The sequence below is a fragment of the Aquarana catesbeiana genome, linkage group LG04 (genome assembly GCF_042186555.1).
Source record: "Aquarana catesbeiana isolate 2022-GZ linkage group LG04, ASM4218655v1, whole genome shotgun sequence".
In the NCBI taxonomy this organism is placed as follows: domain Eukaryota; kingdom Metazoa; phylum Chordata; class Amphibia; order Anura; family Ranidae; genus Aquarana; species Aquarana catesbeiana.
In genome coordinates this window covers 565,207,274-565,231,787 of record NC_133327.1, presented here as the reverse complement: position 1 = coordinate 565,231,787, position 24,514 = coordinate 565,207,274, and the positions used below count along the sequence as shown (strand labels likewise).

Sequence of the window (24,514 nt, the reverse complement as noted above, 5' to 3'; positions counted from 1 at the left end):
GTGTTCATTTTTCTTTAGGTCACCTTTCTCTGTAGCTGTATTAGCTGTACACACCTAGAGAAAGAAAGATGCAAAGCAAGAAGTTCAGCCTGTCAAATATCATCCTATTTGATCCTCCTGCTGATTTTGTATGTTTGCCCACTGACAAAGAAATGATCAGTCTATAATTTTAATGGTAGGTTTATTTTAACAGTGAGAGACAGAATAACAACAAAAAAAATCCAGAAAAACACATTTCAAAAAAGTTATAAATTGATTTGCATTTTAATTAGTGCAATAAGTATTTGAGCCCTTTGCAAAACATGGCTTAGTACTTCGTGGCAAAACCCTTGTTGGCAGTCGGAGGTGTCAGACGTTTCCTGTAGTTGGGCACTGGGTTTGCACACATCTCAGGAGGGATTTTGTCCCACTCCTCCTCTTTGCAGATCCTCTCCAAGTCATTAAGACTTAACGTTTTGAGGCTGACGTTTGGTAACTCAAACCTTCAGCTCCCTCCATGTATTTTCTATGGGATTTAATGTAGAGGTCGACCGATATGGGTTTTTCTCTGGCCGATGCCAATATTTAGAAATCGCGGCGGCCGATATGTGATGCCGTTTTTTTTTTTTTTTTTCCTCCCTTCATCTCATAAAATCTAACAGTTAGACCCTTTTTAACACTGGAGCATTTTTCAGGCGCTTTTGGGCTAAAAATAGTGCCTGCAAAACGGCTCCCCTGCAGTCTGTGTGCTTTCATACTGAGGCGATGCGCTGGCAGGATGTTAAAAAACAGTCCTGCAAGCAGCATCTCTGGAGCGGTTTATACCACTGCTCCACCACTCCTGCCCATTGAAATGAATGCACGCCGCTCCCGAAGCGCCTGCAAAGCGTTTCAGCAGCGGCGCTTCATGGGCACTTTTCATCGGCCGCTAGCTCGGTTATAAGCCCTCCTCTAGCAGGCGAATAGCACCGCTAAAATGACAGTAAAGCGCCGCTAAAACTAGCAGCGTTTTACCGTCAACGCCTGCCCGCTCTAGTGTGAAAGCAGCCTTAATAAGGGATACAGAAAAATTTTTACATTTAAACATTTATTAAAAACAAACCTCCAATCAGTTCACTTGTATGTATAACCACTTGCCGACCGCCTCACGCATATATACGTGAGTAGAGCGGCACGGGCAGGCAAAATCACGTACCTGGTACGTGATTGCCTTCCCGCGGGCGGGGGGTCCGATCGGACCCCCCCCCGGTGCCATCGGCGGTCGGCGTTTGGCTGGGAGAGTTGAGAGACGAGGGGGAGACCATCCGATCGTGGCCCCCCCCTCGCGATCGCTCCCAGCCAATGAGAAACATCCCCTGCCTCTGTATAGTACACAGAGGCAGAGGATGTGATGTCATCTCTCCTCGGCTGGCCAGTTTCCGTTCCAGCACCGAGGAGAGAAGACATGTAAGTGCACCAACACACACACAACACAGTAGAACATGCCAGGCACACTAAACACCCCCGATCCCCCCCCGATCGCCCCCCGATCCCCCCCCAATCACCCCCCCCCCCCTGTCACAAACTGACAGCAAGCAGGTTTTTTTGTTTTGTTTTGTTTTTTTCCTGATTACTGCATGGTGTCAGTTTGTGACAGTTAGCAGTGGTAGGACAGTTAGTATTAGCCCCCTGTAGGTCTAGGGTACCCCCCTAACCCCCCCTAATAAAGTTTTAACCCCTTGATCACCCCCTGTCACCAGTGTCGCTAAGCGATCATTTTTCTGATCGCTGTATTAGTGTCGCTGGTGACGCTAGTTAGGAACGTAAATATTTAGGTTCGCTGTCAGCGTTTTATAGCGACAGGGACCCCCATATACTACCTAATAAATGTTTTAACCCCTTGATTGCCCCCTAGTTAACCCTTTCACCACTGATCACCGTATAACTGTTACGGGTGACGCTGGTTAGTTTGTTTATTTTTTTTAGTGTCAGGGCACCCGCCGTTTATTACTGAATAAAGGTTTAGCCCCCTGATCGCCCGGCGGTGATATGCGTCGCCCCAGGCAGCGTCAGATTAGCGCCAGTACCTCGAACACCTACGCACGCACCGTACACGCACCGTACACCTCCCTTAGTGGTATAGTATCTGAACACATCAATATCTGATCCGATCAGATCTATACTAGCGTCCCCAGCAGTTTAGGGTTCCCAAAAACGCAGTGTTAGCGGGATCAGCCCAGATACCTGCTAGCACCTGCGTTTTGCCCCTCCGCCCAGCCCACCCAAGTGCAGTATCGATCGATCGCTGTCACTTACAAGGCACTAAACGCATAACTGCAGCGTTCGCAGAGTCAGGCCTGATCCCTGCGATTGCTAACAGTTTTTTTGGTAGCATTTTGGTGAACTGGCAAGCACCAGCCCCAAGCAGCGTCAGATTAGCGCCAGTACCACTAACACCCACGCACACACCGTACACCTCCCTTAGTGGTATAGTATCTGATCGGATCAATATCTGATCCGATCAGATCTATACTAGCATCCCCAGCAGTTTAGGGTTCCCAAAAACGCAGTGTTAGTGGGATCAGCCCAGATACCTGCTAGCACCTGCGTTTTGCCCCTCCGCCCGGCCCAGCCCAGCCCACCCAAGTGCAGTATCGATCGATCACTGTCACTTTTTTTTGTAGCGTTTTGGTGAACTGGCAAGCGCCAGCGGCCTAGTACACCCCAGTCGTAGTCATACCAGCACTGCAGTAACACTTGGTGACGTGGCGAGTCCCATAAGTGCAGTTCAAGCTGGTGAGGTGGCAAGCACAAGTAGTGTCCCGCTGCCACCAAAAAGACAAACACAGGCCCGTCGTGCCCATAGTGCCCTTCCTGCTGCATTCGCCAATCCTAATTGGGAACCCACCACTTCTGCAGCGCCCGTATTTCCCCCATTCACATCCCCAACCAAATGCAGTCGGCTGCATGAGAGGCATTTATATGTCCTCCCGAGTACCCCTACCCAATGAACCCCCCCAAAAAAGATGTGTCTGCAGCAAGCGCGTATATAGACGTGACACCCGCTATTATTGTCCCTCCTGTCCTGATAATCCTGGTCTTTGCATTGGTGAATGTTTTGAACGCTACCATTCACTAGTTGAGTATTAGCGTAGGGTACAGCATTGCACAGACTAGGACACACTTTCACAGGGTCTCCCAAGATGCCATCGCATTTTGAGAGACCCGAACCTGGAACCGGTTACAGTTATAAAAGTTACAGTTACAAAAAAAAAGTGTAAAAAAAAAAAAAAAAAACACAAACAAAAATAAAAAAAAATAGTTGTCGTTTTATTGTTCTCTCTCTCTCTATTCTCTCTCTGGTGTTCTGCTCTTTTTTACTGTATTCTATTCTGCAATGTTTTATTGTTATTATGTTTTATCATGTTTGCTTTTCAGGTATGCAATTTTTTATACTTTACCGTTTACTGTGCTTTATTGTTAACCATTTTTTTGTCTTCAGGTACGCCATTCACGACTTTGAGTGGTTATACCAGAATGATGCCTGCAGGTTTAGGTATCATCTTGGTATCATTCTTTTCAGCCAGCGGTCGGCTTTCATGTAAAAGCAATCCTCGTGGCTAATTAGCCTCTAGACTGCTTTTACAAGCAGTGGGAGGGAATGCCCCCCCCCCCCCCCCCCACCGTCTTCCGTGTTTTTCTCTGGCTCTCCTGTCTCAACAGGGAACCTGAGAATGCAGCCGGTGATTCAGCCAGCTGACCATAGAGCTGATCAGAGACCAGAGTGGCTCCAAACATCTCTATGGCCTAAGAAACCGGAAGCTACGAGCATTTTAGGACTTAGATTTCGCCGGATGTAAACAGCGCCATTGGGAAATTGGGAAAGCATTTTATCACACCGATCTTGGTGTGGTCAGATGCTTTGAGGGCAGAGGAGAAATCTAGGGTCTAATAGACCCCAATTTTTTCAAAAAAGAGTACCTGTCACTACCTATTGCTATCATAGGGGATATTTACATTCCCTGAGATAACAATAAAAATGATTTAAAAAAAAATATGAAAGGAACAGTTTAAAAATAAGATAAAAAAGCAAAAAAATAATAAAGAAAAAAAAAAAAAAAAAAAAAAGCACCCCTGTCCCCCCTGCTCTCGCGCTAAGGCGAACGCAAGCGTCGGTCTGGCGTCAAATGTAAACAGCAATTGCACCATGCATGTGAGGTATCACCGCGAAGGTCAGATCGAGGGCAGTAATTTTAGCAGTAGACCTCCTCTGTAAATCTAAAGTGGTAACCTGTAAAGGCTTTTAAAGGCTTTTAAAAATGTATTAATTTTGTTGCCACTGCACGTTTGTGCGCAATTGTAAAGCATGTCATGTTTGGTATCCATGTACTCGGCCTAAGATCATCTTTTTTATTTCATCAAACATTTGGGCAATATAGTGTGTTTTAGTGCATTAAAATTTAAAAAAGTGTGTTTTTTCCACAAAAAATGCGTTTGAAAAATCGCTGCGCAATTACTGTGTGAAAAAAAAATGAAACACCCACCATTTTAATCTGTAGGGCATTTGCTTTAAAATAATATATAATGTTTGGGGGTTCAAAGTAATTTTCTTGCAAAAAAAAATAATTTTTTCATGTAATCAAAAAGTGTCAGAAAGGGCTTTGTCTTCAAGTGGTTAGAAGAGTTGGTGATGTGTGACATAAGCTTCTAAATGTTGTGCATAAAATGCCAGGACAGTTCAAACCCCCCCAAATGACCCCATTTTGGAAAGTAGACACCCCAAGCTATTTGCTGAGAGGCATGTCGAGTCCATGGAATATTTTATATTGTGACACAAGTTGCGGGAAAGAGACAAATTTTTTTTTTTTTTTTTTTTTTTTGCACAAAGTTGTCACTAAATGTTATATTGCTCAAACACGCCATGGGGATTTGTGAAATTACACCCCAAAATAAATTCTGTTGCTTCTCCTGAGTACGGGGATACCACATGTGTGAGACTTTTTGGGAGCCTAGCCGCGTACGGGACCCCGAAAACCAAGCACCGCCTTCAGGCTTTCTAAGGCCGTAAATTTTTGATTTCACTCTTCACTGCCTATCACAGTTTCGGAGGCCATGGAAAGCCCAGGTGGCACAAAACCCCCCCAAATGACCCCATTTTGGAAAGTAGACACCCCAAGCTATTTGCTGAGAGGTATAGTGAGTATTTTGCAGACCTCACTTTTTGTCACAAGGTTTTGAAAATTGAAAAAAGAAAAAAAAAAAAATTTTTTTCTGGTCTTTCTTCATTTTCAAAAACAAATGAGAGCTGCAAAATACTCACCATGCCTCTCAGCAAATAGCTTGGGGTGTCTACTTTCCAAAATGGGGTCATTTGGGGGGGGGTTGTGCCATCTTGGCATTTTATGGCCTTCAAAACTGTGATAGGTAGTGAGGAGTGAAATCAAAAATGTATGCCCTTAGAAATCCTGAAGGTGGTGCTGGGTTTTCGGGGCCCCGTACGCGGCTAGGCTCCCAAAAAGTGCCACACATGTGGTATCCCCGTACTCAGGAGAAGCAGCTGAATGTATTTTGGGGTGCAATTCCACATATGCCCATGGCCTATGTGAGCAATATATCATTTAGTGACAACTTTTTGTAAATTTTTTTTTTTTTTTTTTTTTTTTTGTCATTATTCAATCACTTGGGACAAAAAAAATAAATATTCAATGGGTTCAACATGCCTCTCAGCAATTTCCTTGGGGTGTCTACTTTCCAAAATGGGGTCATTTGGGGGGGGTTTGTACTGCCCTGCCATTTTAGCACCTCAAGAAATGACATAGGCAGTCATAAACTAAAAGCTGTGTAAATTCCAGAAAATGTACCCTAGTTTGTAGACGCTATAACTTTTGCGCAAACCAATAAATATACGCTTATTGACATTTTTTTTACCAAAGACATGTGGCCGAATACATTTTGGCCTAAATGTATGACTAAAATTTAGTTTATTGGATTTTTTTTATAACAAAAAGTAGAAAATATCATTTTTTTTCAAAATTTTCAGTCTTTTTCCGTTTATAGCGCAAAAAATAAAAACGGCAGAGGTGATCAAATACCATCAAAAGAAAGCTCTATTTGTGGGAAGAAAAGGATGCAAATTTCGTTTGGGTAGAGCATTGCATGACCGCGCAATTAGCAGTTAAAGCGACGCAGTGCCGAATTGTAAAAAGTGCTCTGGTCAGGAAGGGGGTAAATCCTTCCGGGGCTGAAGTGGATAATTTAGATTTAAAAAAAAACTATATCTTAAATATTAAATACACAAAAACAGGTAATCAAAACTTTTGGACGAAAAAAAAATGGGCTAACTTTACGGTTTTAGTTTTTTTTAATTCATTAGTGTATTTTTTTCCAAAAAAAAAAATAGCATTTGAAAGACTGCTGCGCAAATACCGTGTGACATAAATATTGCAACAACAGCTGTTTTATTCCCTAGGGTCTCTGCTAAAAAAAAAATATATATATATATATAATTTTGGGGGGTTCTAAGTGATTTTCTAGCAGAAAAAAACAGGATTTTTACTTGTAAGCAACAAATGTCAGGAAAGATTTAGTCTCTTTAAATGGTTAAACTGAGAACTCCCACACAGAGTTCAGTCCATTGATAAGTAGAAACATTGTATCTCTTCTTAGTTCTTTTATCAGACTTGGCAGTCTGCCCAGAGAGGACAAACAAGTGGCTCCACTGAAGACTTCAGGCAACTTGCATTGACTTCTATTACAGAAGTCATTTGCAAGTCGCGCTGAAGTTATAATCGGCCTTTTTTATCAGCACAATCGGCCGATGCCGATTAATTAAAAACCGCCAAATATCGGCCGATATGTCGGTCGACCCCTAATTTAATGTGCTTCTTGATCCACTCCTTTGTTGCCTTAGCCATGTGTTTTGGGGCATTTTCATGCTGGAATACCCATCCACCACCCATTTTCAATGCCCTGGCTGAGGGATAGAGGTTCTCACCTAAGATTTGATGGTACATGGCCCCGTCCATCGTCCCTTTGATGCAGTTAAGTTGTCCTGTCCCATTAGCAGAAAAACACACCCAAAGCATAATGTTTCCACCTCCATGTTTGATGGTGGGTATAATGTTCTTGGTTGTCATAGGCAGAATTCCTCCGCCACCTCCAAACATGAAGAGTTGATGCCAAAGAGCTGGATTTTAGTCTCATCTGACCACAACACTTTCACCCAGTTCTCCTCTGAATCATTCAGATGTTCATTAGAAAACTTTAGACTATCCTGTTCATGTACTTTCTTGAGCAGGGGGGACCTTGTAGGCGTGGCAGGATTTCAGTCCTTCACGGCGTAGTTTGTTACCAATTGTTTTCTTGGTGACTATTGTCCCAGCTGACTTGAGATCATTGACAAAATGTGTCAATCTTTGTAGTTCTGAGCTGATACCTCACCATTCTTATGATCATTGAAACTTCACGAGGTGAGATCTTGCATTGAGCCCCAGAACGAGGGAGATTGACAGTTATTTTGTGTTTCTTCCATATGCGAAAAATCGCACCAACTGTTGTCACCCTCTCGCCAAGCTGCTTGGCTGATGGCCTTTGTAGCCCATTCCAGCCTTGTGTAGGTCTACAATCTTGTCCCTGACATTCTTGGACAGCTCTTTGGTCTTGGCCATGGTGGAGAGATTGGAATCTAATTGACTAATTGCTTCTGTGGACTGGTGTCTTTTTATACAGGTAACAAGCTGAGATTAGGAGCACTCCCTTTTAAGAAGGGGGCCCGAAATCTTGCTGATAGGGGATCAAAAACTTATTTCACTCACTAAAATGCAAATCCAATTTACAACTTTTTTGAAATGCGCTGTTCTGGATTTTTATTTATTTTTTTTGTTCTGTCTCACTGTTAAAATAAACCTTCAATTAAAATTATAGATTGGTCATTTCTTTGTCAGTGGGCAAATGTACAAAACCAGCAGGGGATCAATATTATTTTTTTTTTTTTTTTTCTGTTACATGAAACTACAGTGTGATTATTTACTTAAATGTAAAGGTTTGTAGTTTTTGTTTTGTTCAGGTGAGTTTCTAAGTTTGAATAACGCACAAACTTTTGGCGCTATATATATAAATCCTGTGTAATATGTGAAATCAGCCTGGTCTTGTATTTATATCTAAATTTTTTTTCTTTTTTTTTTTCTTTTTTTTTTTCTTTTTTTTTTTTTGTTTAGTACTGGATCAATGAATACACATCATCCTTAGGAATTGGTGTCTTCCACTCTGGTATTCAGGTGTATGGTAGAGGTATGGTTTATTTTCCTTCTTACATTACCTTGGGTAAGGGGCAATGGCTGAGGCCAGCTACTGTCTGCCCTTCCTTTGTATTGTTTGCTGGAAAAGATTGGTTTGGGTTGCTTATAAGCTGGATACAGCACAGCACACACATGGTCATCCCCGGTGAAGGTCAAATCTGACAGAAATGATTGTTTGGCACAAGCCAGGAACTGCCATTTAATGTAGGTAAATGGCTAAACCAGTCTACTCTACATACACACACCTATACAGCCCTTCCACAGCTGTATATTCCAGCATGGCCTTGCCTTGAGTGGTTATCTATTGACCTTTAAAGCAGAAGGTCTGAATGATTACCTGGTTTTTCTTGATTGGTAAATTTTCATGAAATTGGGCACGTGTGTGTGTATGTGTGTGTGGTAAAATTTCAGATCACTGATCTAAAGCATTGTTCTACAGACAGCACCCTAGTCCAGTCATTGAAGAATTACAGTAATGGGGGACCTCCACTATTGGTTTGCTTTGTTTTTATATATATATATATATCCTCTTCTTTTTTTTTTTTTTTCCTCTCCTTTCCTTTCTACTATCAGAATTTGCGTATGGAGGTCACCCATATCCATTCTCTGGTGTATTTGAGATCACTCCTGGGGATTCCACAGAGTTGGGAGACACATTTAAATTCAAGTAAGTTAAATGTTTCGCCTCTGTCAAATTTTTTTTTTAACTGCTGTTATGAAGCAATCGGGCATTATAGTAATGCAGTTACAAAATGTGATTGACCATTCTCCTAAAATCAGACTGTCTGCATTTAAACTGCAAGTATGTATACACAACATAAAGCACAGGGGAGTACGTCAGGACCAAGAGCTGAAAAAATAATCATAACCGTTCTACCTACCCATGCATGGTTTTCCTTTATTCTCGTTGTGCTGTAAGGCTGTACTACAAAAGCTACGTGAAAATGCTTGCCACAACCCCCGTCTTTATTTAACACTGCTAGAGAAGATTATCATTCAGGCCCCCATCATGTCAGTAAATAAGAAAACTTCTACTGGATGAATGTGTTCTCTGCCATTAATTTATATGGGGACAGGTTTTTTTTTTTCTTAACATGAAAAGTGAGCAATTGTCTCTTGTATACCCACATGCCCTACTTCAGAGCAGAGCAAAAAAGTGTGAAAAGTGATTAAATTATTGCTTCTTGTACAAAGATAGTCAGGAAATGGCCTGGACTGATTTGTTGGAAAACTTAGAAAAGATTAAAAAATAATTGAATCCTAGTGATATTTCAGACTTGCTGTTTTTGTAATTGGCCTACTTAAATGGAGATATGTATTCACTCTGATTAGTATTATTGTGTACACTACACTGAACATTAACCAGAGGAAGAAAAAGAGAATTGTCTGAAGAGATCAGATAGAAAATTATAGAACCACATGCCAAAGGTAAAGTCCTCAAGGCCATCTCCAAACAGCTCAACTATGGTTGCAAATATTAAGAATTTAACCTCTTTGGATGTAGGTGCAAGAGGAAAATCAACCCCAGATTGAACAGAAGGAGAGTGAAAATGGTAGACAAAGAACAAAGGAAAACTTTCAAAATTCCAAGCTAATCTTCAAGGTCAGATATGTGCCTGATTGCACCGACTGTTGGTTTTTGACCTAGGACAGGGATATGCAATTAGCAGACCTCCAGCTGTTGCAAAACTACAAGTCCTGTCATGCTTGTGGCTGTCAGTCTTGCTTTGCCTCATGGAACTTGTAGTTCTGCATCAACTGCAGGTCTGCTAATTGCATATCCCTGACCTAGGAGGACTCCACTTTTGAAAAGGAAAAAACTTTAAAAAAGCCAGACTGGAATTTGTTCAAATGCATATTGCCAAGTCATGATGCTTCCGGGGAGAATGTCCTTTGGACAGATGAGACAACACTGGAGCTTTTTGGCAAGTTACATCAGTTCTTTGTTCTGTGATATGGGGGATGTTAAGCTCTCCATGGTGGTGAGCGTTTTAATGAGTCATTCCAGTTCAAACAGTGTTTAAAGGCTTTCAGGTCCTCTTTTATTAAACCAGAAGAAAAGTCCAAAACAACAGTTGCCCACACAGTGGTGCCCGCTTCGCACATCAAAACCGTCAACCCACAATGCTAAGCCACTTGTCTGCCTTGTCTGCAGCGCCACTGCTCTTAACACTGGTCCCCCTGACCCAGCTCTCTGGTTCTCTTGGCTCACTCAGCCTTAATTACAGCATCTTGCTGCACAGGCCCACTTTTGGCCTTTAGATGAGGGGTCTCCTGGCACCCCAGGCTTTCTCGCTCTTCAAAGACTTAGTTTTACTAAACCCAGGACCCTACATTCACTATATCTGGTCTCCCACAGAACATGGAAATGTAATCATTTTAATATAAACTGCTAAATACCTTTTCTCATCAGCAGTTAGAACAGTCTTGTGACTTCTATGAGTGTCTGTTTAAAGCTTGTAGGAAGAGTTTTCATTCTCCCACAATTGTCCAGTGAGGATGCAGGACCCCTGACCCTTTGTCTGGATAGTGCTGATTGGCCCTGTGCTGATCACATGCACTCTCTCAAGAAAAAAACACACCAAACTGAGCATGTGCAGCCTGTCCCCTGGCTCTGTAAATATCAGGTTATTTTTTGGAGACAGTGGAAGAAGTAGATGATCAGAGGAGACAAGGCCAAACAGCCTTTTTACACAATTGTGGTGGGGGAATATGTGCACTTTTAGAGCCCCATCAAAGTGAGAGGCACTCAGATCACTTTTATCTGAAAGACCTTGGCTGGCTGTAAAACCTTGCTTTAACCCCGTGTCTACCATGCCGTTTATAACTGTACCTTGGTAACAAGTGGCAAATACTGTTTTTTGGGGACAGGGGACCAACCTTAAAATTCATACAAGACCTGAAGGACCTGCTATGAATTACAGGGGAAGGCCCCCTCGATCAGTTTAAAAGATGTTACTGTCAACATATTTATCAACCAAGCCACATATCTTCATCCACTACATAATGGTCTCCTTTGTGGGTCTTTACAAAGCCCTGTGCCTTTATAGCTTTTATGTCTATTTTCCCTTTTTAAAGGGAAGCAATCGCTTTGGGAAGCACGGATTTCACAGAGAATGACATCGAAAAAATAGTTGAAGAACTTGGAAAGGAGTTTAAAGGAAATGCCTATCATCTTATGCACAAAAATTGCAACCACTTCTCCTCATCTCTGTCAGAGGTAATATACACTATTTTGTAATGTTATATATACCGCATTGATGTTTGGTTTCTAAGTGTTTAGAAAGAAGCACCGCGTTCTGGGGGTTGTGAACCCGTATGCTGTAATGGTGTAGAGTCCAAATAAAATCCATCAACAGACAGTATTGCCAATCACCACTATGAAAAACGTGAAAACTTTTCTCCTGCAGCTTATAAGACACTGACCTATTTGCATCCACCACATGTAATGATTGAGTGCTCTCCTCTCACTTTGACCTCCTTAAGAAATGATGAGGTCAAAAAGTGCTTTGCATCACCCTCTGGACTATGGCTGGGACCTGGTTCTCAAAACTGTGCTTCACTCCACATGCCACTCATACAAATATTGGGTATATTGAAGGCAAACAAATGTAATCCACTCTGTATAATGACTATTACTCAAAAGTTAAACACTCACATAAAAAAAAAAAAAAAAAAAAAAACAAATGTGCTAACAGTGTTTACATGAAAAACTGTGACAAAGAATTATTTTCTACAACTCGATAAACTGTTGTGCCATGCATGCATCCACCACGTGTAATGATTGCAGGCTCACCACCTGCTTTTACCTCATAAAGAGTTGTGAGTTGGATCCAGTGCTTTTTGTCTCTCTAAACTGTTGCAGGAACCAGGTTGTCAACATTCTTTACACTTCGCACACTGCTCAAACAGATATTGGGTATATAAAAGGCAAAAAGAGGATTAATAGTGTTCTCTGTATCATTTTATTAAGGCTAAAACACTCACAAAAAAGTGCCAACAGCGCCTGGTACAATCACATATAGCTCTGTGCCAATCTCTCCACATTACAATCTCCATTCAGTATGGTTTCGGGATGACGTTAACTAGCATTGCTCCGCCCTTATATGCATTACTTCCTTGGGCTGGATTTCCTCAGTAGGATCAGCGTCATCGCATCCCAGGCCTCTAAATGGGGGCTCAGGATGCAATGGTATTTTTTATCTAATTTCTTAATTTAAAGTAGAAGGTAAGCATGTATTTATTACACATGGTGGATGCAAGTAGGGCACTACAAGCTTATGAGCTGCAGGAGAGAAGTTTTCACAGTAGTGATTGGAAGCACTGTCTGTTGATAGACTTCATTTGGACACTTAATATTTGATGTTTTTACTATTTTATGTGTTAGCAGCGCTACACCATTTATTTTATTTTTGTTTGATTTTGGGGGTGTTGTGAAATTATTCTGACGGTGTTTTAGCAGCCAACTAGTGATATATTATAATATAAATATATATATATATATATATATATATATATATATATATATATATATATATGTATGTATATGTATATGTATGTGTAAATTTATATATATTTTTTTTTTTTTTTACTGCACTGATTTGCTTTTACACTTTTTAAACACTGGCTACTAAATGGGTAATTTGAGACATACATGCTAAAATTGAACGTTTTTTGCTTTAGTGACCTCTTTAGTCATCGTCATTGCCTCCTTTTACTGTCCAATTTAGACGCTACCGCTGATTGTGTGGTATGTGATGTCATGTGAAATCCTCCTCCACCAAGAGTTAACGTTTTGTTTAGAAAAGCATGGTGGATGAGATTTATGAAACCATAAGCAAACAAAAGAAAATATACAGTATAATCCTTTTTTTTTTTTTTTTTTTTTTTTTTTTTTTTTATTTTTTTTTTTCTTCTAGAACTATGCTGGAAGGATTTTGCTTTTGGATTTGGTTTCTAAAGATGTTCTACATCATATATTCTAAAGCCTGTTGGTTTCATAAGTAGGGATGAACAAAATCGATACACCAATTTTAAGGGCTGACCCAGACTAAGGCCAGTTTGCTAACAGGGTTGTAGCACCTGGCCAATGCTGTAGATCTCATGAGCCAATATCAATATAGGGATGGAGGGCCTTCAAACATTTTCTGCACACGATTCATATTCTTATTATTTTTTGGTTTTGTTTACACTTGACATGAGAAATATACAGCCTACCATTGTGCACCTTCTTAAAATGCTATTTAAATTTCTGAGTGTGCCTCTAATACCTATACTTCTAGACAGGCCATAGATTGTGCCATTTTCTTTTCTTTTCTTTTCTTTTCCACCACGGGTGGAAGAAAAGAAAGTTAATTGATTTTGCCATCAACACAGAGTGCTGATGGGGAAATCCCTCACAGCACTGTTGTGTTCTGCAGGTGGGGAGCCTTCCCTGCTGGCGGCAAAACATAGTGAATTGGTGTTGCTGGTTATAGCCGGCAGCACTAATCATTTGGGGAAAAACCTGACAGGCTGGTTATACACCATTGCTAGAAATATATTTTTTTTAGTAGACATCCTAGAGAATAAAATGGTGGTTATTGCAATACTTTGTCACACTGTATTTGTGCAGCGGTCTTTCAAATGCAATTTCTTTGGAAAAAATTACTTTAATTAATTAAAAACAAAAAAAAAAAAAAAAACAGTAAAGTTAGCCCATTTTCTCAAGTTGTCTTCCAGGACGGCACCCTGAGAGATGACTGGTCCACCTGACAGGAAACACAATCAATAAAAGAGGTTAAAGCCCCCGCCTCTCCCTGTGCTCCTCAGTTTTTGATTGTTTCCCCTCAGCGAAACCGTTTTTTATTTTATCTATAGACCCGAGCCTGGGGCTGGTGGTCTCCCCCAAATGCCTGGGTGGCCTCTGGGTCCGGCTGGATACTTTTTATCCTTCCTGGGTGGGGTTCCCCTATATTTTCCTCAGGGTGGCAACGCAAGCTGAAGAACCCCCCCCCCCCCCCAAGAGCTGAAGGCCCCTGGGTACAGTGGTGTACCCAAAACTTCAGGGGCCTGTCTTCCTGCCTCCTTTCCTTACTGCACGGTGGCTGTGCAGAAAAGGAGCCTGGTTCTCCTCCCTTCTTGGGCGGTGAGTTTGTCTTACCTTTTCCCCTAGTGCAGAGGTGCTGTTCAGGGTGGGCAGACAGCTGCCTTGGTTGGCAGGGGGATGAGGAAGGTGGCTGGCTTCATGCACCACGGCATCGGCACAAGAAGTTCTGCATGGAGAGTGTGTACTCCCTCAGAAGACACCTCCTCAAGGATGTGTTCATGGTAGCCTTAGATTTAAAAGACGCTTACCTCCACGTCCCTATTTTTCAGGGTCATCAGATTTTTCTGAGGTTCGCAATTGCCTCCCCACAGGGAATTCAGCATTGGCAGTTTGCGGCCCTCCCTTTTGGACTGGCATCCAGTCCAAGGGTATTCACGAAGGTCCTGGCAGAGGTAGTGGCCTTTCTACATCTCCAGGAAATAACGTTGATCCCCTATTTAGACGACATTCTGATTTACAATCAGAATCGGGACCAGCTGCTTCTGAACCTAGCAAAGGTGATGGAGACCTTAGAATCTTTGGAATAGATCATCAGCAGGGAAAAATCCTCGCTGGTTCTGGCCCAAGTGAAGATGTACCTGGGATTCCTGGTGGATTCAGCGGAACAAAGGTTAATTCTTCCTCAGAGCAAGGTAGAGGCCCTAATTTCAGCCCCTACTTCTCTGCTAGAAGCAAGGACAGCCTCATACAGAGGTATTCTGAGAGTTTTGGGCCTAATGACTGCGTCTATACCTGCAGTCCCTTGGGCACAACTACATTCCAGGACCCTCCAGCATTTCCTCTTATCCTCCTGGGACAAGAAAAGGAGCTCTCTAGACCTAAAGGTCGTCATTCTGGTCGAAGTGAAAGAATCTCTTCACTGGTGGCGTCTTCCTCCGAGGCTTCAGGGGGATCTCCTTTGGGGTCAGCTTCAGCCTCTCAGAATAACGACAGACGCAAGTTCCTGGGGGTGGGGGGCACACCTAGAGGATCTAAAAGCTCAGAGGTCCTGGGACTCGAGTCAGAGAGGATCCTCCTCAAACTTTCGAGAGCTTTTGGCCATCGGAAAGGCGTTAAAAGCGTTTGAGGGGAGAATCAAGAACCAAGAAGTTCAGATCCTTTCAGACAATGACACAGCTGTGGCTTTTCTGAATCATTAAGGGGGCACCAGATCCACGTCCCTCCTGGCTCTGTCTCTAGAGAGCCTGGGTTGGGCAGAGCACAGGGTTCTCTCTATTTCCGCGGTTCACATAAAGGGAACTCTGAATATAGAGGCCGATTATCTGGATGTTGAATCCAGAGGTTTTCTCCTTGGTATGCCAGCAATTCGGCGTTCCAGAGGTAGATCTCTTCGCCCGCAGGGAGAACAGAAGGGTAAAGAGGTTCTTTTCCCTTGCCTGAGAAATGGGCAAGGAGGGGATAGATGCATTGGCCCAGGTTTGGAAGTTCCGGTTGGCTTATGCTTTTCCCCCCCTGGGGCTTATCCCGAGAGTTCTGCAAAAGGTATTTCTCTCGGAGGGCAATCTAATTCTGATAGCTCCGTGGTGGCCCAAGAGAGCTTGGTTTCCAACCTTACAGCGTTGGTCCATAGCCCCGCCTCTTCACCTTCCTGTTCGGCGCGACCTTCTCCTTCAGGGTCCAGTCTGCCACCCAGACCCCAGCTTTTTCAAGCTGACAGCCTGGCTCTTGAAAGGCGGAACCTGCCGAAAAGGGCCTGTCGGACAGAGTAGTGGATACTCTTCTTAGCAGGAAGCAGGTAACAAGGTGTATTTACGCTAAGACTTGGGGAGTTTTCTCTCGCTGGTGTCAAGCGAGAGGAACTTCTCAACAAGAGATCCCCGCCATTCTGGAATTTCTCCAGGATGGAGCAGATCAGGGTTTAGCAACCAAGATGCTTAAAGTACAAGTCTCAGCCCTATCCTGTTTTTTGGAAAGACGCTTGACATTGGACTCCCCGATCAAGAGATTCCTTTTGGTCAGAGAGAGGTTGTCCCCTGTCAAAATGTCTAGCTTTCCACCTTGAGATCTTACCTTGGTGTTGGAAAGTCTAACTAAGGCTCCCTTTGAACCTATAGACCAAATTCCCCTTAGGTTCCTCACCTTTTAAGTTGACTTTTCTACTAGCAATCACATCTTCCAGGAGAGTGGGTGAGATTCAGGCCTTCTCGATTAAGGAGCCATTTTTTCGTTTATTAGAGGACAGGGTGATACTTAGCCAGGGCCCCCTATACCTCACTAAGGTGGTATCTAAGTTCCACAGAACTCGGGAAGTAGTGCTGCCTTCCTTTTGCAACAATCCTAAGAATTAAAGGGAAGTTTCTTTTCACTGTCTGGACATCAGACATTGTTTATTATCCTACTTAGATAAAGTTAAGGAGTTTAAAAGGTCCAGCCATCTTTTAGTTAACTTTTCCGGCCAAAAGAAGGGCCAACAAGCAAGTAAAGCATCCAAGCTAGATGGATTAAGCACACTATTTCTTTGGCCTAAGAGCATTCCGGTAAGGCAGCCCCTAGGAACCTCAAGGCACATTCCACGCGATCTCTGGCAACCTCTTGGGCGGAAAGGGCCAGAGCTTCGGTGGAGCAGATATGTAAAGCCGCTACTTGGACAAGCCAGAACACCTTCCTGAAGCATTACAGGGTGGAGTTACTGTCTCCTCAAGATCTGTTTTTTGGCAGGAAAGTCCTGCAAGCGGTTGTACCACCCTAAGGTAGGCCTGAGCTACTTGCTCCTCTCTCAGGGTGCCGTCCTGGAAGACGACTTGAGAAAATTACCAGTTACTTACTGGTAACTGTGTTTCTAGGAAGTCTTCCAGGACGGCAGTCCTACTTCCCACCCGTTCTGTTTAGGTATGTCTAATATATAGAGTGTGGTGGTGGTGTTAGTCTTTTTTTTCTTCACTCTCGTGCACTGGTGTGGGTCAATACTTTGTCACAACTGAGGAGCATGGGGAGAAGCGGGGGCTTTAACCTCTTTGATTGTGTTTCCTGTCAGGTGGACCAGTCCTCTATCAGGGTGATGTCCTGGAAGACTTCCCAGAAACACAGTTACCGGTAAGTAACTGGTCCTTTTTTTTTTTTTTTTTTTCTTTTTTTTTGATCTGAAAGATTTTATGTCGCGAGAATCGTGATCTTTTTATTCTAAGCAAAAAAATTGATTCTCATTTTGGCTAGAATTGTGCAGCTCTATTGGTATCCATTGTGATTTTTCTCTCTTATTTTGGTAAGGGTACAGGGAGAGATGAGATTAAATGAAAGGTTTCCTATAATACTGTTAAATAATCAGACCAGGAGCCTAGCAAACGCAAGAAATACTGGCCGAGCATATTTCTTGGTTCTACACCCATAGGTTAAGCTCATTCCAGTGTTAAATTGCTCCAGTGCGCATTTCAATCTGTAATCGCCTTACAGTATATTTACACTTTTTTGCAAAATATGGCGTCTCACCCAGACTACATTTTAAGGTGTTCAAAAAGGTGAACTTTACCTTAAAGTGAATCTTTTGAACTTTTTTTAGTCCTGCAGAGAATTGCAACTGCGACCAGTGTATAAACGAGTGCAATGCAATTTTCTGCATATTCTTCTTCCAACATCAGGTTTGCACAGCCCAACAGCTATGGGGCTGAAGAATGTAATCATTTGGCACGTGCAGTGACACCAGATGGGATTTTAGTATTTACGTTCATGAATCTCTTTGAATGGATGACATGGTTGTGTGGGCAGAATTACGGAAAGCCATCCAAGTTTAAAAGAAAACGAAATGCTTCAGGCAGAAGCACCCCATGATACAGGTACATTGCGGGAAGCGGTTGAGGAATGTGACCATGGGGTTTATTTACTAAAGGCAAATCCACTTTGGACTACAAGTGCACTCGCTGTAGATTTGAGGGGGACATGCAAGGAAAATAAAAAACAGCATTTTTGCTTGTAGATGATTGGATGTTAAAATCATCAGAGCTTCCCCTCAGATCTAAAGTGACTGCACTTTCAAGTGCACTTGTAGTGCAAAGTGGATTTGCCTTTTAGTAAATCAACCCCCATGTTTCATGTTACACCCACATTTAGTGTGTAACACGAAACATGGTCACAAAGATGGACTAAGCCTTTAAACTGCAGGCAGCTATGTAATCTTAAGGTGCCCATACATATTGTCACATTCCTTGAAGGTATAGTTCCCTAGCCCCCACTCTTCTTGTTTCACTATTAGTCCATTCTTCTGATGGACAGCCTCTCTGGCCAGGTGTATAGAGTGTGTGTATGTGTGTGTGTGTGTGTATATATGTGTATGTAAAGAGGCAGGGCCATGCACATATTCAGGGACTGCAGTCCTAATCTATTTTGGTGGACATCTGGGCAGCTGTACATGTACTAAAGCCTAGCACACACTACTATGGTGTGTTGTGTTTTTTTTTTTTTTTTTTTTTTATATCTTTCTTGTAACCCGTTAGGTTGAACGTAAAAAAAAAAACCTGACAGCTCAGATCTGAGCCACTATTCTAACAAGCTGATACAACAATCTCTCCTGCTGAACTATTGTGTTCTGACGGGGGCGGCCCCCACCAGAACGCGCCGATGGCTGAAAGCGATGATTGGGAGCTGGTCGGCTGCTGGTTTTCCAGCATGCTCGTCCAACAGAAACCGGCTGCCATACAGACAGGCCAAATGTCAGCTGGTTTTTATTGAACCGACTGAAGTTGCCCGTCATTCGGCCCGTGTGTACTAGGCTTCACAAAGTGAAACTAGTTTTTATGACTAATAAATGCAATACCAAAACAGCTGGTAGTATCTGCTCTTATTATTAAAAAAAAAAAAAAAAAAAAATCCTGACTGCTTTAAATGTCTGACGGAATTGGTTTAATACTACTGTAAAACATATAAATACATGTGTGGCTTGCCAGTTATTGGCAAAAGAGGGCATTTTTCCTTTGCAGTTCTGGCCTGATTCATCCATTGTTCTCCTCCTAATCTAATCACCTTTTTTGTCACTTAGATCCTCTGTGGCAAGGAGATACCCCGTTGGGTTAACCGATTGGCATACTTTAGTTCCTGTGTACCTTTTCTACAAAGCTGTCTACCTAAGGAATGGTTGACTCCTGCTGCCCTCCAGTCCAGTGTCAGCCAGGAGCTGCAGGAAGAGCTGGAAGAAGCAGAAGATGCAGCTGCCTCAGCCTCCGCTTCTACAAATATAATGCCCCGACCTGGACGCCACACTAAGTTATAGGAAAACACTTATGGGAGAACTGCAATGAAATACAATTGTTTTCAAAGTCAGTGATTTTAATGATCTCCAGCAACTGACACTCTTCTGTCTATCAGTGGGCAGGAAATCTACATTGGGGCACAGGAGCCTACTTTCTTTTAAAGTATTTCAGCTCAGGATATTTGTACTTTGTTACAGAACATAATGCAATGACACTATTGTTTTCGTCCAACTATTCACCATTCTCCTAAACTTTTTAAACATGTCTTGTGTACATTTCTACCCCCCCCCCTTTTTTTTTTTTTTTTTTTAATATATATATTGAGATTTCCCCTGAGTATTTTTTTCCAACAACTCTTAGAATTTTACCGTCAGCTAAAAAGAACTTTGGAATATTGCTCTCTTGACCCAAATGAAGAAACAGTTCAGTCCATTAACTCAGCTGTGCAGTCCAATTGTACCTGTATCCTCAGTGCTTTTTTGGGGTATCCTGCCAACTTTCATACTAATGCAGCGCTCTTCCTTCTTCTTCTTCTTCTTCTTTTTTTTTTTTTTTTTTTTTTTTATATATACATTGGTTGAAAGTGGTCACCTTTTGGTGAAGCTCATCAGTGCTTTGATAGTTTACAGTGTTTATTTTTCTGACCACTACTGTCTTGATCCTTTGCAAGATAACACTATAAGACCTGTCACACTGACAAATTATGTGTTTAAACCAAATACACCTGGATGAAGTTGCTTGACAATCCTCTTAGCTTTATCCAGTGTCTTAACGTGTTTGTAGGGTAACCCATAAGACTGTTTTATTGCAGTTGTGGTACATCTTCTGTAGAAGCAGATAAGACACTTCACGTTTTGCAGGAGTGAGGGATCAGTCTTGATGGGTAAAAACAGGGTGCTGGGGTGTAGTTTGTGTTTGTCTCCTCCCCCTTTTTTTTTTTTTTTTCTACTAGAAAATATTTGTATGTTTTATGTACGTTATTGCTACAACAACATCTGACAATAGTTGTTCAGTAACTCCTACCAACAAGTACTGTTCATTTTCTACTAAATCAGGGATTTTGCATGACGTTTTACAGCTAGGGCTTGTATATACATTTTTAATAGCGTTTTTGTTTCCGTCGATTTTTAGCTCTAATAGGGCAGTCATGACATGCAGTTTTGTTTGTTTTAAAAAAATAAAAAATAAATAAAAATCCATGATTTACTAGTAAATTAAGCACTACGTTGGCTGGTTTGTATGCAAAATTAACTGCCAGTTCTAGCAAATATCTTGGCATTTTTTTGTTTCTTGAAGTATTTTTCAGTCACAGATCTGTGCAGTTTTAGTTTTATAATGTTATAATGAAACTAAACCTGTGTAATCTTGCAAGACAGAGCTGTAAAAGTACTGTAGTTTTCCAAATCCAGTATCCCCAGTCCTGGAGCCAAGGGCAGTTTTGGCACGTACACATGACTTATGATTGCTGGATTTTGTGGCTTTGTGTTTAATGCTTACTAGACTGCATGGGTTCCTTTGGGCTGGACAAATTCAGAATACTTGATTAATCCCAAAGGGAAATTGGTAAGATACAGTCACATTCAACAAAGACAACACAAAAATCACAATAATAAGGCACAACAATTATCAATTCTGCAATTATTCCACAGAAAACTAAATTTAATACTGTAATTATTAAAATACTACATAGAATAGATAAAACAGACTGACCCCCCCCCCCCCTCCATAAAACATAATATAAATACTACATAAAAATCTGGAGCGTAACCTGATTAAATCCTCATATTTACCACTCAGAGAAGAAAGCCGGCAACATTAACCCAGTCTGAAATGAGGCTGTCCTCCACAGTGAAAAGTTGAGAGCTGGCACTCGTTTGTACTGAGCCACACAATTCAGGCCTGGTTCACACCTATGCAGTTTGCATGTTCCAGGTGTATTTTGCGTTTTTCAGTTGCATTGATCTATTTAAGTCTATGGAGCCAAAAAACAGAAAAAAGTCCCTGGCCCTTTCCGTAAAATGCACAGATGTGAACGTGACCCATGGAGAACCATGTTAAATGGACTGTAGTGTGTTTCTGAAAAACTGAAAACGCACGAAAAAAAAATGCATAAGTGTGAACCAGGCCTCAAGGAGCATTTAGGAGCCTGTAGCAAGATGCACATGCTGCCTCCCTCTTTGTGTGTTATACGAACACTGAAGGGGGAGAACATTTCCAATGATGCATAAAAATGCTCACCAACTGCTGACCAGTCATTTGGAATTTGTGTTGACAATTTTAAAGCTGACTAATTAAAGTATGTTTTGTAAATTGATCAATATTGTGTAGCACTGCAGGGGTTTCAATTGGCTAGTTCCACAAACCTTCCAAATTGCCAAGGTTACAGCAGAAAGCTTATACTGTCTCCACCAAGAAGCATATATATGTTTTGTGGCTCTTCGTTTCTTAAAAAAAAAAAAAACAAACATACTGCTTATGGACGTATTTAATGCAGATTTGTTTTTAAAAATGAACACTGATTTTGCAACACAATAAGCTGAGAAAAGCAACATTCACTAACGTGAGTTATGTATAGTTTTGAACTTCTAGGAACTAAAATGTACACGCTTCTAGCAATGCAGCTATTTGCATCAGCTATGTCACGAACCAGGAAGTGACGTTGCTATGTTGAAGGGGGCAGAGCTTACTTACACCAAACAAAACTTTAGCGAATTCATGAAATGTCAGTAGTCCCTCTTCACTACCACAACCAGGAGCTGTAACTGTGATATGACCTAATTCTTTGTCTATAGCTGCTTTGTGTAGTGAGTGCAGGTTAGAAGACCTGACACTTTTATATATGAAATTGGGGGTGCTTTGCGTGATGGAATTAAGTGTTTCATCTATGTTACATATCGTGGAATAGTGAGATTAGTACCATCTGATGGAAGTGTTTTTATGTGCTTGATGTGTTTTTTTTTTTCCAAGGGAAAGCTTGGAAATAACCTGCTTGTTAACAGAAAAACTGACCATTGCATTTAATCAGGGCTGGGTAATGGAAGCACATGTATGAAGCTAGATTTAAAGTGATACTAAAGTCAAACTTTTTTTTTTTCTTTGCTGTGTCTACTGCTGATATCAGTATTTGCATCATATAGTGCTTTTCTCTTGCCTCAGATGGTCCCCTCAGTGCTGTCTCTGCTTTCCAAGGTTAGGGTGGATTCTTTCCCTTGCTGGGTCCTAAGGAGTCGCCATTGCATGTGTGCTTCTGGCTGGGACTACAGCTATAGGTACATACTCTGTGCGCACACACAGGCAGCTCTGAAGTTGAACCTTTATCAATGAAAGCCCTGTCTGTTTCTCCTCCAATGTAGTAGAACGACTGCAGACGGGTCATGACGATAGGGATGATGGGATGTGTAGGCCCAAAGAGGGTGATCATGTGACCTGCTCAATATGTGCTTCCTTTTTTGTTGTTTTTTTTCTGTAATAAAAATAAATGGAATACCTTGGTTAGAGGATAATGGGGCACACTTTGCAGCTGGTGTACGAATATTTCAGCAATGAGTTTTCCCAAAAAGTACAATATCCCCTTTGGGTGGACTGACAACTAACCTGTAACATAGAAAGGTGCGGGTCGGCCAGGTACAACATCCATAAATGACAAAAGTTTTTGAGCAAATTAGAGATACAAGTGTACATATTATTATTATTATTATTATTATTATTATTATTATATAATTTTTTTTTTTCTATTAATATCCATGTTTAGCTCTGAGGTTTTCTTGGCATAGGTTCCTACCCTGTGGCAAATTGCAGAATCCCAGAGTCCTTACTATATAAATTTAGCAGAATCCTTGCACCATATTTGTATGGCCTGTTGATACCTCAGTACACAAACTCTTGGTGAATATAATTTTTTTTTTTTTTTGGGAAATGTACCTTGCAGTGACTTGGAACATACATGTGTATGGAGTCAATATTCTTGATCTATTGCAGTCCTCTAAATAAAAAGAAAATCCATGTTTTAAAAGCTATTGGACCAAATGGCCCTAAAAGAATCAGATTTGGTGCATATTATTGATATATGTAAAAAAAAATGTGAAATGTGTTCAAGTAAAAAGCCTACTGTCTTTCACAAACCACACATACGTTACAAATTATACCCATACAAATAGCAGCCCTGCATATGTTGAGCAATGATGTAGTAAGTGATGTGACAGGTTTCCATAACAGCTATGGAAAGCCATTCCATCACTTACTACATCATTAAGCGACCTATACAGGGCTGCTACTTGTGTGGCTATAATCTGTATTGTATGTATAGTTTGAGGCTTTCTACTTACATGTATCAATAATATGAACCAAGAACCAACCTTTTAGGGCCATTTGGTCCAATATGTTTTAAAAATTCTATTTTAAACTTGCCTTTCCATTCTGGTACCGATAAAGACCACTCAAAAAGTTCTTTGTAGTGACCTTTGAACTGTTCAGATGCCTAGGGGTTGCATCTGAACAGTTCAAAGGTCACAACAAAGAATCGAAAATATGTAGCTTTTCATGGGGTCAACATTTTGTACATGGCTATTTAGTTGCTGGTCTTTGTAAAACTTAGTGAGGGAGCTAATATTTAAAGTTTTTAAGAAATTGCAGCTTTTTTTCATTTTCTGTGTATTTGGATGTTTGTACCTCCAGCAGTATAACCTTGATCTATTCGATATTTTTTGCAGCATAAATTGGTTTTGACAGCTTTAGGGCTCTTTTCTATTGTGCAGAGTATTCATGGGTAAATGTGTGCACAGTGAGAAGCATCTATAATTAGGTCTACACTACAGTAAAATGAAAACACAATTGTTGCAAGTAGTTCTATTTTATTTTATTTATGCTGTGTGAAGAAAGTAAGCTAGGATGATTGTATATTTGATTGAGATGCAATTGCATGCACTTGTTCTGGACCGATATAAATTGGAGAGGAATGTATTGATAGGACACATGATGCATCTGATCCAATC

The 24,514-nt window shown here is 41.3% G+C and overlaps 1 protein-coding gene across 1 annotated transcript in view; it reads left to right on the top strand.

Annotated features, from left to right (window-relative positions):
- Positions 1 to 23,427, top strand: part of DESI2 (desumoylating isopeptidase 2) — a 28,374-nt gene extending 4,947 nt beyond the window's left edge. The window contains exons 2-5 of the mRNA XM_073628025.1: positions 8,175 to 8,247; positions 8,829 to 8,922; positions 11,334 to 11,475; positions 19,313 to 23,427. Coding sequence (XP_073484126.1) covers positions 8,175 to 8,247; positions 8,829 to 8,922; positions 11,334 to 11,475; positions 19,313 to 19,543 — 540 coding nt within the window. The 3' untranslated portion in view covers positions 19,544 to 23,427. The remainder of the gene's footprint in view (positions 1 to 8,174; positions 8,248 to 8,828; positions 8,923 to 11,333; positions 11,476 to 19,312) is intronic.
- Positions 23,428 to 24,514: the final 1,087 nt, after the last annotated feature.